General features: G+C 37.7%; 1 protein-coding gene across 5 annotated transcripts in view; it reads left to right on the top strand.

The window, feature by feature from the left end:
* FAT1 (FAT atypical cadherin 1) overlaps positions 1–18,137 on the top strand; it is a 112,884-nt gene that overhangs the window by 36,875 nt on the left and 57,872 nt on the right. For all 5 annotated transcript variants that reach the window (XR_004417931.1, XM_033059760.2, XM_033059761.2 and 2 more), the window contains exon 3: positions 1,528–1,842. Coding sequence is in view for 4 of the 5 variants with exons in the window: in XM_033059760.2 (XP_032915651.1) it covers positions 1,528–1,842 (315 nt within the window). In the remaining variant the exon portion in view is untranslated. The remainder of the gene's footprint in view (positions 1–1,527; positions 1,843–18,137) is intronic.

Here is an 18,137-nt window from a genome sequence, read left to right as displayed (position 1 = left end):
GCACCGGGCTGGGCCACCTGGCTCCGTCAGCGGCCCCTAGCGGGCCGAGCCTGCACAGCCTTAGCTCAGCCAGTAAACCCCGCCCTCCCGCGGTTCTGTTACTAATTGCACGCAGGTCCTCGCTGCGAACGACAGAGCGGCTTATATTCGTGTGCGGCTTATCTATGGACAGAAACCGAAATATTTGCCAACACCCAGAGATGCGGCTTATACTCAGTGCAGCTTGTATTCGTGAATTTACTGTAGATGCGCTCAGTAGAAGTGCCACATCATGCATGCTCACATTATGTGGCTTTATCTAGAGTCCAAAACTGGCTGTCATGGTGATAGTTTGACTCATCTTGGCGCTTGTCCCAATTAGTCCTGGTGAGTGAGTGTACAACAAATAGTAAGAGCCATGACAAAGCCCTTCAAAATTTTCACTGAAATGGCTGCAAAGGCTTACTGTGATCTTCATCCTGACATGTATCAGGTTGATTTTAAGTTCTATTAAGAAAATATCTCAAATCAGACACCTTGTAGGAGTGACTGGATCAGGAAATGGAAAGTGTGGAAGTTTTATTGTGCCGTGGCTCTATGACTCTATTTAATTTTCATCCCTCATCTTACGGGTTACACTATACCCCACAAACCCTTTTGACACATGCATATTTTGGCTGTACCTGTGGAGTAAGCTGCCTATAAAAATACAGTTGTATATCTTTGTGCTGTGTAAATTCTTTAATCAGTTCTGGCTTAGACAATCTCCGTAGGCTGAGCAGACAGCTTTTTATTAAGTTTGTGAATTGTACAGTAGTTCCTTATTTGGTAATTCATTTTATGTTTGTAAGATTGAGCAGATTTTTGCCCCTATTTTTGCTGCCTTCCATTTCTAAAGTAATGGCAACCATTGGTTAGTCTTAATGCAGCAAAGGTTAGCTTTGATATAACTTTTGTTTTCTTTTCTGTGACATGTCTGTGTGAACATAAATCAGCACATTAAGAAAGTTCAATCAAATAATTCATTTGGACATGGAGATAAAAATATTTCACATTTAATAGTTGCACATTAATATGGATAATAGTAAAGAGGTCAAGAGTTTGGCTTCTAAACTGGATAGTTTAATATGATATAAAATTTACTGTGATGAGTAAAGAGGGTCACTCAAATCCCAAAAGATTGTGAATTGCATATTTGATTTAATCTTTCAGGCAAAACTGATTTTATGAATAGTGTTAACTGGTCTGATGTATTTCAAAAATATGTTGGAAAGGAAATCAGTTAATACATTGCTTTAATGTGTGATGCATAATTTCTGAAAACTGTTATAGTAATTTTATTTTTTGTAATTTTGTTTCTGGGTTTTGGATGAGCCTTAATATATTTGTGTGTGTTTATTAGCACACACGGTAGAATCAATGTTAGTTATTTTGAACTTGTATTAATTTTGATTTATTAATTTATTTGAACTTGTTGCTTACTGTGTTTTTACACTTTCCTGCATACTTACTGAGCATTTTCTATTTATCTTTCTTCCTGTTAAACAGGTATTATTGAAACTACAGATCACCTGGATCGTGAGACTACTTCACATTACTGGCTTACTGTTTATGCAACAGATCAAGGCGTTGTGCCTTTATCATCTTTAATTGAAATCTACATAGAAGTTGGGGATGTTAATGATAATGCTCCTCAGACCACAGAACCAGTTTATTACCCAGAGGTCATGGAAAACTCACCTAAAGATGTATCTGTCATTCAGATTGAGGCATTTGATCCAGATTCAAGCTCAAGTGAAAAATTAACCTACAAGATTACAAGTGGAAATCCACAGGGATTCTTCTCAATAAACCCTAAAACTGGTAAGTGCAAGTCAGTGTTTTATTTTATATATTAATAAATTAATGTATTTGCGTAAATGCATAAACCAGGTGAAACCAAAATCTTTGGTTTGGCATTGAAAACATGCTTTCACAATAGCTGGAGTTAAGCTGGTGTCTTGCACTGTGTCAATATTAGTAAGTAATGCAAACATGTAGGAAAGGATATGAGTGAAGCACTTGGTTCAAAGTACTTGATATCCACATCAGGCATGTTTTGTGAAGGCGTAATTCTGAGTAGCTCCACTCCAGACTGGTCAGCGTCCATACATTTTTATAGTGCAGTAAGTATGCAGTAAAATACCATATTTTGGTTTTGTTTCATCGAAGTTGTTTTTAGTTTCATGCATAGTTTTTTGGTCAGGCCTTTTTAAATTTTTTGGGGGGGGGGGGGGGGGCCAATGGGGCAGGGAGGAGTGTCGTGTTAGTCTGAGCAAAATAAGCCATTTATTACCTGCAGACTCACTTGTCCCACAGTCAGAAGATACTTTCTTTGTAATTACATATTACTGCTGCTAGAAATACATAATTGGGAGGATTATTTTCAGATACGGTTTTTTGCAATTAAAAGAAAGAGTCTGAGTTCACTGACTGTTTGGAAAGTTTCAGGTTTCAGAAAAAAACACTGAGGTTTTAGCAGGGGAGAACAAACACAGGAGTCAGGTAACCTTTTAGTAAGTGAATTACAGATACACATGAAAGGTGTATAGGACAGACAGATAGGAAACAAATAATCAGTCTTAACTGAAGCCACCCAGTAATTCTGAAAATATTTTAAGGGTTGCTTATCATTCCTTCCTTCTGAATGTGGAGAAAATAATACATATACTGGATGTTTTTCCTACATTTATGCCTAGAGAAGAACTTGAGTTTTTTGCCAGGTTGTGCCCAGCTTAGCTTTTTATAAGTTGTGTTTAGGTATTATTTCACAGTAAAAATTGTGAAAGATGCTTCTGATTCACTCAACCACATTTTTTTTCCTCACAATTTAGAGTTTTAGATTAGAGGTCCTGCAGGGGTGTAGTGAGTGATTTTAATCTATTACAAACGCAGTATGTGCAAGGGAGCAGTACAAACTTTATTAATTTAGCTCTTGCCCATTCATGGAAGCAATTTCAGGGGACTTAAAGGAGCAAAAATAGAGTGAAAAAAATATGTTTTGAAGGCTATGGCCTTCATTTTGGTTTGTTGTTATTTCAGCTCGGGGTATGAAAGACTTGTGTGCTTTATCAATTGCTCAAAAGCTCTGAGTGCAAACACAGGTATGTTATTTGGGTTATTTCTGCCAATAATTTCTTTGTCAGCATGTGCTACCTCTGTGGAAACACTGGCAAGAGGGACATATGAAATAACTATAGCAATAGAAGACATTTAGTGTAGTTAAAGCCTTCATCTAAACACTATATTTACAAAATGTTGGTTTTAGAGAAAAGGGAGCCTGACAAGTAAAACAAGAAAAATCTAACCACAGTCTTCTAGAGTAAATGCAGAAAGTGTTTTTATGCTTTATTTCTATTTGGTTTACTCTATGTCTCTGTTTTCTCTCATTTTACATGATGTGAAAGGAAAAGAATCTACTTTTTTGTCTACTTCCTTGCCCTTTCTGATTTTGAAAAGTACTTTTGCCTGCCACTTTGGTATTTTTTGTTGTCTTGATATAATGCTGATAAAATAGGAATAAAATTGCCTGTGAATTGAGTGGAGAAAAGTGAGTGACTGCCGTATTCAAGTTGCAAAGGAACAGAAATGCTACCTCCATTCATTTCATCATCTATTCATATAGTTGACCAACTGTTTTTGGTTATTGTTTCCTTAAATATTCCTGCAGGTCATTTTCTCTTCCTCCTTTTTTTTCCCTACCCTTTCTGTCCCCTGTATCATCAGGTGGTATTTTCCTAATTGTGATTTGAAAAAAGACACTTCTGTACCTCTGTTGCCAAAGTTTTTGACATAAAGAAATATCTTTATTCCTATTTAATGGGTAGAAAAATTAGGGCACTGGGAGACTGTGGCCTGTCTTTGGCCAGAGTTTGCAGTTTTCAATGTCAGTAGCTTACTGTGATCACATTTATGTTAGAAAGGGACCTTGAGAGAGGCAGCTCAATGCACTAGATGGTGAAGTGATAAGGAACACTTAATAGAAGAGGAATAAAGATTTTCTGTCAAGAGTTTCCTACCTGCCTTTATTGTAGCACGCATACAGTAGAAGCATGCAGTGAGATTCACAGTCCTTCTCAGCTTGGTGTTAAAAAAAAACAAAGAACCAAAAGGGCAACTGGAAATAATTAAATCATTGTATTTCAGAACACCAGCACTGGGAATAAGAGAATCTCTCTCTGATTTATATTCAGCAAAAGAAAATTATTTTTCCCTCAATATAGTTAGCTTAGGTATTTGCCTATCATGCCATTTATTCACTGGTGTCTATTACTGTTAAAATTGTAATGCTAGGTAGACATGCTTCTAGGCAGACATCTTGAACATAGTGATAGGGATAAGGTGGGCAGAGGAGAGAAGGGAAACTTGTTCCTAGAGTGCACTTAGATAATTCAATGGATATTAAAAAGCTAACTCGTATATCTTGTCTCCCCATTCAATAGGACCCTGAATTTCATATGCTCTAATGGACCATACTGCCTGTCCTGTACATGACCAGTTTGAAACTGTTAGTCTGCAGTGGGCAATAACACATTAGTCGAGTTTTGACTGAAGTTATCAGGTTCATAAGTTCTCAAATCTCTCTTCTATTAGATATTGAATATGTTTAGTCTGAATAGATCTTACTTGATGTGAAAGTGTTTTCAATAGAATTGACATGTTAAGGAGTTGAAAAAACACTTTAAAATGCACTGGTTATTGTTCTAGTTATAACACAGTGCATTTTATCTTCCCCAGTCAATTAAAACAGGGCTCAGCTGAAGAGTACATTCGACTAGAATCAGAGAAATCAAGTCCTGTCTTGTTTGCTTATGTGTGTATATTATCCTTGTTGTACATTGTGAAGTTATCACACTGTAAGGTACTTGTCCAAGGAAGAGAAGCCCCAAGTTTCTCTTCCAGCCACAGGGGAGATAGGGCTGGAATACGAATCATGTCTTTTTAACTGTATCCTGTTGTAACATCAAAACTGATGGTATCAGTGCTGTTGTTCATGCTCAAAGGTGAGTTGAGGGCTGTAATGGCATTCAGGTCAAGTCAACTAAAAGCTAGCATTGGGATTCTTAAAATATGTACCAAGGGTTGAAAATATGTTATTATCTCTTTTCCTGGTCTAGGATCCATTGTTTCCTTTCTCTTTATAAAATTTAATGCTGTGGTATTGTGGTCCATGTGAATTCCCATACACAGTAGTAATGCAGATTATAAATAGAAACAACCTACAGATAACCTGTATCAAGTGAAACACTGCATTCTGTTCTCCTGATGCAGCTAATGCACTCCTAGAATTTTGTGGTGGACTCCTGGCTAAGATATCTGTGTCTTAATGCAATAATCCTGAATTTTTAGGAATTGAAAATTTAGCAATTCACTGACATGGATCTTTGTAGGATATAGTTCATCTTTCACAAAAAGAAGAGATTTCTTTTCACAATAAGAACTATTGACTGACTGATCTGTTTCTTAAAAATGCTATGGGTTTAAGTAGTATCTGCATGCTTCTTACTGCAATCTTTTTCCAAGTATCCCCTTCAGTAAATCTTCACTGAAACTTAAAAATGTCTTTTATATTTCAAATTATTATAAAATAACTTGAATTTTTCTTTGCATGCTATTTCACTTCTTGGAACAGGATATATAACACACATACATCCCACGACATTTTGTAGTCTTTTCACATATAATTGGTCTTTCATGAAAGCAAAAGAAATAACATTTTATTTGTCTTTGGAGTTTCCATGTAATGAAAAGAAAGTGCTGTACATATGAGCTCTCCAGGTAGAATAAAAATAGTTATCATAATATTATTTGCCAGAAAGAATGAGAGCAAAGATTTAATTCTACAACCTTTCATGCTCAATCTCTAGACATGCAAATTATGGTAACGACTTTATATCTGCTTAACTTCTTGTGACATAGCTTGTAATTTAATACAGAAGTAATTGACAAAGTGGAAGAGTTGCAACTCATGTTAATACGTTTAGGTGGAAAGAGTTGAAGTTGCACTATTTGGTAGCTGTTCTGAACACACGTCCTGGGACTCTGGTTAATCTCAACACTTAGCATTAGAGCTATTGCACTGAGGCTCAGAAAAGATTTGCACATTTAGCAACACTCATGTACAGCAAAGGATTACATAGCAGTAAACAAGTTCTGGGATTTGTGCTTTGGAGCTCAAAATACATATACAATGCTTTTATAGGCACATGTAATACATATGGTATATATAATAGTGGTTTAGTACTAATGCTGTTCCTTGCAGATGGGGTTTATTTGCTTGTGAGCTATTTGGGTACAAGTAGAACTGATAAGTTTTACATATGATAGATGTAATCTCTATGGCTGTATGTACAAAATACAATTAATTATTTTACTGTTTGGAATAAACTACTCAATGTTTCTATTCTACATGAATGCAGTCATATTGAGTAGAAAAAATTATATTTTTCCTCATATTTGCGCCTTTCATATTGTAATATCTGAATTTGCTCTTTTGCTTTTGAGAAGTGTTGGAAGGATGACTTGATAGCAGGATTGCTTTCTTAGAGAAAGTGGAACAGGTAATTAGTATGGCATCTACAAGTAATAGCTGATTATACCATTGTATATAAGTGTAAATTTATGAGTTGATGAATTATGATTTTATAACTTCTAATCTATTTGGATTTAGAAATTATATATTTAGAAATTGATCTGTTAGTACCTATTCAAAAGAGTTCTTGTATTCATTTTACTAAAAGCTTTCCATCAAACTATGTAATTTCTTTCTGAGGAGGATAGGGCATGCATGAAATACGAGCTTTTTGTTGCAGCCAGCAAGAATTTTAAGGGTGGTTTGCAAACTAGTTCCCCAATGGAAAATGTGTGCTTACAGTTCCCCAGAATGACATTGTCAGCAGAATTATTTTCCTATCATTGTTTCCTGTTTTGTATTTTTCTTCTAGATTTACAGTAATTTCACGAATACAAGCCACAGCAATTTGACAAAAATTTTGGTGGAAACCCGGAAGTGTGGCTAATACTCGGGGGCGGCTAATATGTGAATAATTTTCTGACATTTACAACCCCAGACGTGCCAGCCAGGGCGCCGAGCCAAGCACCTGCCAGTAAAAGCCGGCATTCTGCGATTGTTACAGTGTTACTGTGTTGCCCTGGCTCCCTGCAGGCAGCACGGGGGACGGGGAGAGAGGCGGGAGAGCTCTCTTTCCTCCTCTGCTGCAGCCCAGGGGAGAGACTGGGGGGGCCCCGCGCCGCCATTGCCGCGACTCGGAGAGGAGCGGGAGGGGGCCGCGCCGTCATTGCCGCAGCTCGGGGTGGACGGGGGGGGGGGGGGGCCGCGCCGCCATTGCCGCGGCCTGGGGAGGAGGGGGGGGGGCCGCGCCGTCATTGCCGCGACCCGGGGAGGAGGGGGGATGCTCTGCCCCCACCCTCCGCCGCCGTGGCGGGAGCAGGGGGTGCTCTGTGCCCGACCAGCGCCGCGGCGTGAGCAGGGTGCTCTCTCCGTGCCCGGCCGGCGCCGCGGCGCGAGCGGGGCCGGGGCGAGCGAACCCAGAGGCGGCGGCCAGCCCTGAGCAGCACCACCGAGCTGGACCACCTGGCCCCGTCAGCAGCCCCTAGCGGGCCGAGCCTGCACAGCCTTAGTTGAGCCAGTAAACCCCCGCCATGCCGCGGTTCTGTTAGTATTTGGCAACTTTGTTGCATGCGGGTCCTCGCTGCGAACGACAGAGCGGCTTATATTCAGGTGCGGCTTATTTATGGACAAAAACCGAAATATTTGCCAACACCCAGAGATGCGGCTTATACTCAGTGCGGCTTGTATTCGTGAATTTACTGTACTTTTTAAATTGTGGGATGGCAAACACCATGTGAAATTAGAAGAAAGGTATTAACTTTTAAATGACTAACAATAACTCAGCAAGTGATATGTAAAACATGGAAATTCAAGAGCTAGGGAGAATTTCCTTAATTGCTACAGAACTAGAGACATTAGATTTAACTCTCTAAACAAAAAAAGCTCACTGAATTCACTGAACTCTGTATCAGTTTCCATATGGATGAAATAGTTTTGCTATGCCCTGTTTTTTTAAATATAGCTGCTTCTCAGTGTTGCAGGCTCTATATTATGAATATCTCAAAGACTACCGAGTTAAGGTGCCTGAAAGAAAGTTTTACTGGTTTGTAAGTGGCAGCATGCACACTAGAATGGCAAAATCTGCATTTGCATAGTGAAAGGAGTTCCAGAGATCCTTTGTATTACTGATCAAGAAAATGGAATCCTAACCAGGTACCCGTACTGGGCCCTTATACTCTTCTTGTACTACCATACACATATATTCAGGCTAGAAATAATTTCTGATCTTTTGCCCATTTGGTATGCTTCTTTCCACTTCCCCACGACTTCTGTTACATTTGTTGGACCAACCAGATTTGGCCTGAGGAGGGAATCAGGGCTGGGTAGCAAAAACCACTTTCTTGAGAAGTCGTGCCTTACTCAGAAATTTAAAGCAATAATAGCAAATGAGGAAGAGAGGTACGAAAACTGCACCATACAATTTTGATTCAGATTGGCGGAAATGCTGATCACAAAAGTATAGCTTTCTATGTTTTTAATGAAACTTGGTATGAAAGCGATGCATACTTCTGAAAACTAGACTTGGGTTCACAACCTGGACAGAATGCCAAAATAAATTTTGTATTGTCAATTTTCCCATACTTAGGTTTTGCAGGTGTAAATTGCATGACCTAATGACTTCGGAGTGTTGTAAAGATATATTATTTTATAGATGAAGCTCTTTGGTATTATTATGAGAATATTATGGACATACCTTTGAGGAAGTTAGAAATCCTATGGTGCAGCAGATATTCCATTTAGATAAGGATATTAGTTGGGGAAATCAGCAGAAGCTTTGAGTAATTCCTGTTTCAGAACATAACTGTATCCTGTGTGTTTTACACAGTAAGCTTTAAAGCAGTGTGTGTGTGTCTGTCTGTCTAATTTGGAGACTGAAGTGAAATGGGAAATGGGTACAGCTGCAAACAACTTCCATGGGTTTCCGATAACACCAGAGAATTACTTAGTGAGGAAATGAAGGGTCAGTGACCACAGAGTAGTATTGGCTTCATTTTAACAAAGGAAATCTTTGTTAACTACTTGTGGGTTTTAATCCCGATTGGCATAATACTTTGGAATTGGATAAAACCAGTGTTAGTATATTGCATGCTTACATGATTGAAAGTTAAATAAAGATCAAAATGCTGAATTTTTTTGTGTAACTTCTGTAGCTGGTAAGCATTGCCAGGCTGAATTATAGTTCACTTATGTCACACAGCTCAAAGTGTATGTAGCAGCCTCCATGTGCTCAAGTGTTTACCTGTGACATGCAGAGGAAGTAGTGTTTGATTATACCGTCTCTAGAACAGATTTTTTTTCTTTACTGAAAATGCTACCCAAATTAGCCAAAATGTTTGGAAAAAGAGTTTAATTCTGCAAAAAGTTGCTTTGATTTCCTTTTTAAAGGACTTGAAATGCTAGGTCTTTTTTGTAACTGGGAAAACAAGTTCATATCTGAAATTTCTAACAATATTTTCATATGAACTCATTCTACACTGTTTAGAGATTTAGCACTTACAAATACAGACATTTTGCTATAATAGAGGCAGCTATTTTAAAAATTAATTGAAAGCATTTATGTAGAGAGCACTTCTTTTAAATCTTAGATGGTGGTGTTGGGGCTTTATTTATTTGTATTATTTATTCTCTTACATCCCTTTGGAAAAAGAAAAGTTTTGGAAAAATAAATGGGAAGCACATCAGTCCTTTCCTTTTCCTTTATTTGTCCCTGAAACTACAAAACCTTCAGGTCATACTCTGCATGATCTGTGTTGTAAACCAAGAGTAAAAGAAAGTGAAGCTCTCTTGCAATTTTCCCATGTTCTGATGCATCAGTCATGGAAACATAGGCTTGGGTTGGAAGAGACCTTAAACCTCATCTGGTTCCAATGCCTCTGCATGAGCAGGAATATCACCCACTAGATCAGATTGCTCAGGGACCCATTCAGTGTGGTCTTAAGCACTTGCAGGAATGGAACGTCCACAGCTTCTCTGGGCAACCTGTTCCAGTTTTTCACTGCCCTCTGAGTAAAGAATTTCTTCATAACATCTAATCTAAATCTTCCCTCATCCCCTGTCCCTTGTCCCATCATTATCTGCCCATGTGAAAAGTTGCTCTCCTCTTTTAGAAGTCCCGTTTAGGTACTGGAAGGCTGCTATAAGGTTTTCCCAGAGCATTCTCTTCTCCATCCAAGCAATCCAAAGCAGTTTTTGTGAAGAGATGCTTCAGCTCCCTGGTCATTTTTGTGTCCTCCTGTAGACCTGCTCTAACAGGTCCATGTATTTCTTTTGCTCAGGACCAGCCCCAGAGCTGGAATGCAACATTCCAGGTATGATTTCACCATAGCAGTGTAGAGGGGCAGAATCCCCTTCCTCAACCTATTGGCCATGCTGCTTTGGATGCAGCTCAGGATGTGGTTGGCCTTTCAGGCTACAAGTGCACAGTGCAGCTTTTTATCCACAAGAGCACCCAAATCCTCTCTGGCAGGGCTGCTCTCAGTTTATCTCCCAGTCTGGACTCATATCTGGGGTTACCCTGGCCCAGCACCTTGCACTTGCTGAACTTCATGAGGTTCTTGTGAGCCTGACTCTCAAGTTTGTCCAGGTCCCTCTGGATGCCATCCAGTCCTTCTGTTCTGTCATCTGTGCCACTCAGCTTTCATGTGCAAACTTGCCAAGAGTACATTTGAAATGGTAATGGAGTCAGAATCTCTCTGTATCATATGGGGTTTTTTTTGCGCTGGCGTATATAATACGCAAAGTTACAATTCTAGTCAAGGAGGAGACAGTGATCAGATACTATTGTGAGCCACTTCCAAAGTCCTACATGTGCTTTCAAAGATAATGGGCTTTGCTTGGAAGGATCTCTGAGTAGTGCAACTTGAAGTTGTGTATATAACAACACTGTAACATTAGTATTGATTAATTTTGTAATAAGAAAAGATTCCTCAGAATTATTGCCCTTATTCATATCAGCTTGGCTTGATTTTTTTTTTTTTAATCAATGAAAATAGATCAATCCCAGAAAAAATGTTGTTCTATATGAGGTAATATAATTTTTCTCTCTGAAAAATTCACAGCAGAGTCACAGTTCAAGGACTAACTAGAAGTGAGCTATAAAATTGTTCCTCAGTTTTGCTGAGAACCAAGGCTAGATCTTTAACTGCAGTTTACCTGATCATCTCTCTTATGAGCACTGCATAAAGTTCTTTATGTATATGGTTCAGTTACAAAAGCAGTTTCCTTTAAGTCAGTAGATAAGGCTGCAGTGCACTAATTCTAGTACATTTTAAATGTAGGAAATAACATGCAATTTAAAAAAAAAGAAAAAGAGAAGAGGCAACAGCATTTTATAAATCTCCAAATTCTCACTTAGAAATTAATATTTTAGGGTTTAAATATATAGGGAGTTCAGAGCACTGTAAATAAAGTAGGATTATGTTAGGTTTGTAAAGAACTTTCAAGATGATGTGTGATTTTATGGTAATAATTCTGTACTTAGTTGTTGAAGATGGCATATCTCAAAATTAAATAGTGTGATAGACATAAGGTAACAGAGTTAATTACTGAAGGCATTTGAGCTTTGAGTTGGAGTGGCTTTTGAAGGCAAGAGTGTATTCAATAAGCAAAGAGGTAGCAAAAATTTATGGTGTTCTGTTGATAGTAAGATCAGAGTTCATTCTAGAGGAAATGTATCATCATTTACTAGTTTCCTTAAAATAACCATTCATGAGTTTTGTTGTTTAATCTTTCATTCAAAATTATTATAGCAATTTGTTATTATTTATTAAATACCATTTTTGGGGGATTTTATCGTCTTCTGCTTTTGACTCACAGTTCTGGGTTTTATCTTTTGTATGATAGAAACTAGCAAAAGGATATGAATGACAGTGAAACTGGACTTACCCTAAATCATTCAAGCACTGAGAATGCAGGATCATAGACATTTTAATTTAGCTATTTAGGTGTTTGTTATTTATGTAGTTCTTTTCATTATCTCCCAAATGATTTTACTGCTAAATTAGAAGAAGCAGAAGAAGCTTTTCCTACTGCAGAAGAAGCTAATGCCACTGTCTTAGTAAAACCAGACTAAAAATAATGTAGTCAGTGACTAACTGGAGTATACAAAACTACATGGTTCACTTTTAGTTAGATATGTCTGTGGAATTTTCTAGACTTATGTGATCAATAAACACTGTTTTTTACACTTCATTTGAAATCTAGTTGAAATTGAAGCTCTACAGTGTTTGTCATATTGGATGGCTTAGCTGTTTATGTAAATTATTTTTTTCTTCCTTATGCTGTGCATAAATTATCTTTGGTGGGTTGCTTGTCTTTGCTTCATGCTCAGATCACAAATATGATTAATGAGTATTCTGCTCAGCAAATTCCAGGATGCTGTTAAAATAGTTCAGGTAAGTGATTCAACATCTGATGTGCACCTTGCACTTATACTTTATAGCAGTAGGATTGAGTAGTTAAATTGCCTGGTTACAGATAAACATGGTGCCTGGTGGTATCAAATATTAGCCATAGGATGAAGTAACCTACTTTTTGATCCTGTATAAAAAGCTTACAGTCTGTCTTGGTAACAAGCAACAAGCTAACAAACACTGAGCTGGACTCGATGATCCTTGTGTGTCCCTTCCAACTCAGCATATTCTGTGATATTACTGTACTTCAATAAATGTGCTGCACAAATACACCCTTATGGACAGGGTGTTACCCCTTGTTTGATGTAGTCCTGACTTGGGTAGGACTGAGATCTCAATTATTGCTTGACTTTTCATGGAGCCGTTCAAAGGGCAAGAAGTATTCATCTGGGACAAATGTGCCAACGGTGTTTTTTGTGGATGAAATCTGGAGCATATACACTAGCATTTGAAACAGGATAAGAAAATACCTAAGTAAAAGGAAAAGGTGATCTGAAGAGCAAATAGAATGTGTAGTTCTTAATGTGTTTCAGACTTTTCAGTCTGAAGTTTCCTTAGGTGACTGTACACTGTGGGAGTGTCCTCAGGCTTTTGCTTGAATGGCTATACATGGGAATTGAAGAGGAAAAGGTACAAAACTGTGAAAGGCTGTACTAGTTGAATGCCATCATGCTATGCTTAACAAAAAGGGAGTAGTGACTTCAACAGAGTGTACTGCAGTGGGTTCCCATTTTAATTTTTCTAAAGCTAAGGTATTGTAACTCATTTGTGTAATTACCCTCATCAGGAAGTTTGTATATGAAGTAGAAAGTAAGTCCTTTAGCCCCAAAAGTGCATTTAGATTATCCAGAAAAGTCTCCTAGCCACAGGCTGTGAGCTCTGCTAGGTAGAATGAATCTTTGTTCTTCCGAAACAACTGCATAGCAAAAAAGGGTAAAATTCAAGAGGCCAGAGAGAACAAGCAAGCAACAGCACAACTAATGGAGAGGGTATATGGCTAGGAGAATTGAAAGAGGAACCCAGGCTCTGAATTCTTTCTGAAAAGTGGTACCATTTTTGAGGCCTTTATTGTAATAATTGCAGTAATGATTGCTTTTAAGTGTTGTACTTGAGCAGAAGAGGCATTTGCAGCCATTTAAGGTGCTTGTAAATTATATTCCTCGTTTCTCTTGGGACTGTATATTTGCAATCATATTTCAGCATTAGAAAATTACTGGTGACAATTCTGTTGCTGGTTTCGATGAGAGTTGTTAAGGCGCTTAGAACAAGGAAGAGTTTAGGAATGAAAAGCAAATGAAATTGCAAAGGAATTATCTTTAAGACTGTGTAAACCAAAGTTCAGTTCCTTTATGACGTACTTGCTCCGGTATGATAGCAGTATGTTAGCACTATGTTGTTTCTTTTTTAACTCAACAGTCTGCCTTCATGGTGATGTACGGCAGTGGTGATATATTAGACTTTCTAGCTTATAGTAGTCATCATCGGTCATTCCATGGCTAGTAAGACAGAGTTTATTTTTTGCCAGCTGCAAAACTGGAATCTCTTCCTCAATCCCTCTGCTATTAATTGTTATTGACTTGCTTTTATTAACCTGTTCATTTGGTTTGGTTGTGAAGACTTCTTTTGGCTTACATAGAAAACAAGATTTGACTACAGTCTTGCCAAAAAGCTTGGCTGAATATGTTTAGAACAAAAAATGTGGGCGTTTTCTGGTGGTCACTGATTGTACGGTAAGTTAGGTGTACAACACTGTTAATTTGAAATCAGTTGAAGGAGGACTGAAAAAAAAGTCATCTTAATGTGGCAGTGATGAAATAATCATGGATTACTGTTTTATCAGTTCTTTTGTTCATATTTTGGAAAATGCTTATATATCACAAGAAGTTTAAAATTATGCCATAAAAAATCTTTCAGACAGTGAGACTTGACACTCACTGTATTATAAGAGATGTCTAAGATGTTATCACACCTAGCATTTTTGGGAAGACGAAACTGCTGATTCCTGTGAACTTCTTAGTCAAAAATATGACAAAAAGATATATTCCTCTGTCTAGAGGGGAAAGCTGTCTTGAATGGAATATAATACACTGCTTCTTAAAAGAGGAAGATTAGTGGGAAATCCTGCCTTGAAGTGAGACAGTATCTCTATGACTTGAAGAGACATAATTGGACTTCGACTTACAGAATATTTGCTGTAATTTGCTCAGTGCTTTTGGGCTGTGCTATGCAGTAGTTAACATGATTACCATTACAGCCATATGTGAGTTTAAAATCTGTACTTCCTTCAAATCTTAGACTGATTTATGTATTAAGGCCTTATAAACAGATCTGAGGGTATAACAACATGTTAAAAATAAAAAACTAAAACCCTTTAACATTCACTAGTAATTTGTTGGTTTTGGGGTTGAAGTGGGGGAGTGAGAACCAAAATAATAATTGACTAAGTTGCAGTAATCATGGCTAAGAGTTTAAGTGATAATTGACTGATGCAGTCCATAGAAACCATTTCTGCTGGTTAGTTAACACAGAGGACAAAAACCACGTTGACCAAATATGGCCTTCCTCATACTTAGTTTATGACTTGTATCTGTTGAACTTAGTGATAAAGGATTTTGTATCTGTGTCCTTAATTCTTCATTGCTAATGCATTCAAAGATCAGAGAAACTGTATTTCTTTTCATATGCTGCAGTTGGAGTTATACTAATTCAAATCAAGCCTATCCGTTCAAACTCATTGGAGGCAGCATAGTACACTTGGCATCTGCTCTTTAGTCTTTTGGTTCACTGTGGGAGTTAACCATATCTAACAGGCAAACTCCCTCCCAGCTCCAGAATCATCATCTCAAGCTGAATGTGCAGTTGGAAAGTCTGCAGATATTTGTGAAAGCACAAATGCATGGGGATGCATGATGTATACTCATTAAGATAAAAACTTGGAGCCTTCCTCCTCCCCTTGCAAAGACTACTTTTTCTGATACCACTTCTTTCATCCCTGGGATCATCCATGCCATAAAGATAGCTAATAGATATTTCTTAACACCGTGCCCACCTAATATTCTATGTTTTTAAAAGATATTGCCATTTCAGCATTGAATGAAAATTGTTGTTCTTGTGTTAGGCTTCAGTAATAGAGTTGATATGGTGTAGCTGGGAACTGATGTGAAATAAATCCCTGCTAATATCTGATCTCTGGTGCTAATTTCTGTTCCAAATGTTGCAGTTTTATTTACATTTTCATAATTGTATGCTGTAGTAGCAATTTTCTATGTTTGTTTCGCTATTATTTAAAATAGAAATCTGAAGTAAGTTTTATCTGAATGCAGTTGTGATTCTCTTAGTTTTTGGGTAGACCTCAAATAGACAGCAGGTATCCACAGAATGAAAACTCAGATAAGGAACAAAGAGAGAATACAGTTGTATTTGCTACAAGTGCAGGGGTTTTATTGTTTTGTTTTGTTTGTTACAGACGTTTACAGTTAGTTTCAGTTGATTCTGAAATCTGAGTTGATTCACTAGCTCTCCAGCTAGTGAAACAGACCAGCTATGGTTTATCCAAAGACTCTCTAAATTTTTAAACTGCTATTGGGAAAATGTTTCTGACGAGGCAAGCTTTTAAATATTACTAAATACATAAATTGCACCAATTTACTCGAGATACCATTTCCTCATCATTATCTTAGAAATGGTTTTTTTGAAATTTGCATTTCTCAAGAATGCTTGTCCCATCTTACCATAGTGACATTGATTTCAGGTGAAATAATAGTCAGTGATGTGACTTGCTGGAGCTTACTGTTCCTGTTGCTTTTGGGAAAGGGCGGCTGATAAGAGGGGGCAGAAGCAGAATACAAGACTATGACTACAAAACAATGCTCTGAGTCAGTTTTGCTTTGAAATAGAATGGTTTGTCACAGTGATCTATTTCTCAAACATGGTACTATTTCATTCAGCAAAAAACAAATTCTCCCCACCTCATAACAAGGATTTTAGAATTGAATTTTTACAGACTTCTTCAGAGCTTGATTGAAATCTTTTACTTGCCACCCTTTTGTGGATGTGGTGTGAGCAAAAGTGTGGTCATGCATTTATTTCTGTAGAGGGAGGGGAAAAGCAATGACATATATAAAGTGTTACAGAGAAGAGAATGGGCTCAATCTAAATAAACTTAGGAACAGAGCAGAGTGGTGGCTTTTGTTACAGGGAGCTGACTTACATTAGGTTCAAAGATTCTCTCCAACCCTCTTAATAGGCATAGGAACACTTGACTTTATTATCACAGCCGTAGTTCAGGAAAGCTCTTCAACAAGATCTGTTGGTGCAGCATTAAACATTCTGTAATATAAAAAAACTGGAAAAATTAGAAAAATGTAATGATTACAATAATCAAGCCTTTCATAGTCTTAAGCTGAAGTGAAAGACTGCACTGAAGCTAAATTTGCACTTAGGAAAGTGTCTAGCAGTAAAGAGTTAAATAAAAAGAATGTCATGCATGTGTATGCGATTCTAAATCCAGAAGTGTTACATTTCCTTTGTTGGCATTAGTGATTCTAAATCCAGAAGTGTTACATTTCTTTTGTTGGCATTAGTTTCTGCTGAATATACAGGATATATATGGTGAAGACTAAGCCCTTCTGTTATTGGTCTGAAGTGTTTTAACACTTCAGTTAACAGTGAGGTGTGGCATGCTTGGCTGAAATGACTGGAGGTTTTAGCAGATCAAAACATGTGTATTTTGTTATTACTGGATATTTTTCTGCTTACCCATTTGAGTTGTATTGAGCAACTTCATTGAACAAGAATTTTATCTGGAACAAGACTTTCTTTTAGGAATCACTAGTGTGTAAAGTAGTGATACATGGTAGAATTTTATTTTGAGTGCTTAAAGCAAAAAGTAAAAGCTTTTAAATGTTTTTTTTATTAATATATTTTTTCCCTCCAAGTATTAATTGCCATCTTTAGGGGTAGCGCCAGTCTTCATGGCTCTTGATGGAAAATAAAATGGATAGAAGGCTATTGAAAAGTGACATTTTTCTGATCTCATGTAATTTTCTACTTGGTGCTGCTATGAGAGATGGAGTCGTCTTGTTGTCAGAGCACGTAGACTAACTATTGAATATTCAGGGATATGCAAGCATCATGAGGTATTTCTGCTAGGATTGCTTTATTTTTCCTGTGTTTTGTTTTTCTCTATCTTCAACCCAGCTGTTCAACAGTCAGCTTCTTTAGTGGCTATGTGGCAAATCTACCCTTTTCTCTGGTAACTATGGTGAGCCTTGAGATTAATGCTTCATGGGAGGGCTTGTGCTGGCTTTTTACAGAGGTACTCAGTAGAAAGTGGTTTTCAGGAGAACTTGCGTTTCTTGAAGTCCCCTGCAAGTCGTTTTGCTGGAAGGAAGCAGATGAGGCAGTGACTGTGCCACTTGTTCACTTTCAATTAACAGTCCTATTCTGTTTCCCATAGAGGCTGTGAAAAGAAAATATGTTGCCCAGACTTAGGCAGGAAAGTAAAGCTTTTTAGAATATGTGACAATAAATATTTTCAGTTGTCATTGTTCACAGCTCTGTAACATCCATGTGAA

This window comes from Catharus ustulatus, chromosome 5, assembly GCF_009819885.2.
Source record: "Catharus ustulatus isolate bCatUst1 chromosome 5, bCatUst1.pri.v2, whole genome shotgun sequence".
Classification (NCBI taxonomy): Eukaryota; Metazoa; Chordata; class Aves; order Passeriformes; family Turdidae; genus Catharus; species Catharus ustulatus.
The sequence above is the reverse complement of the archived record's forward strand: the minus strand, read 5'-3'. Positions and strand labels throughout refer to the sequence as shown.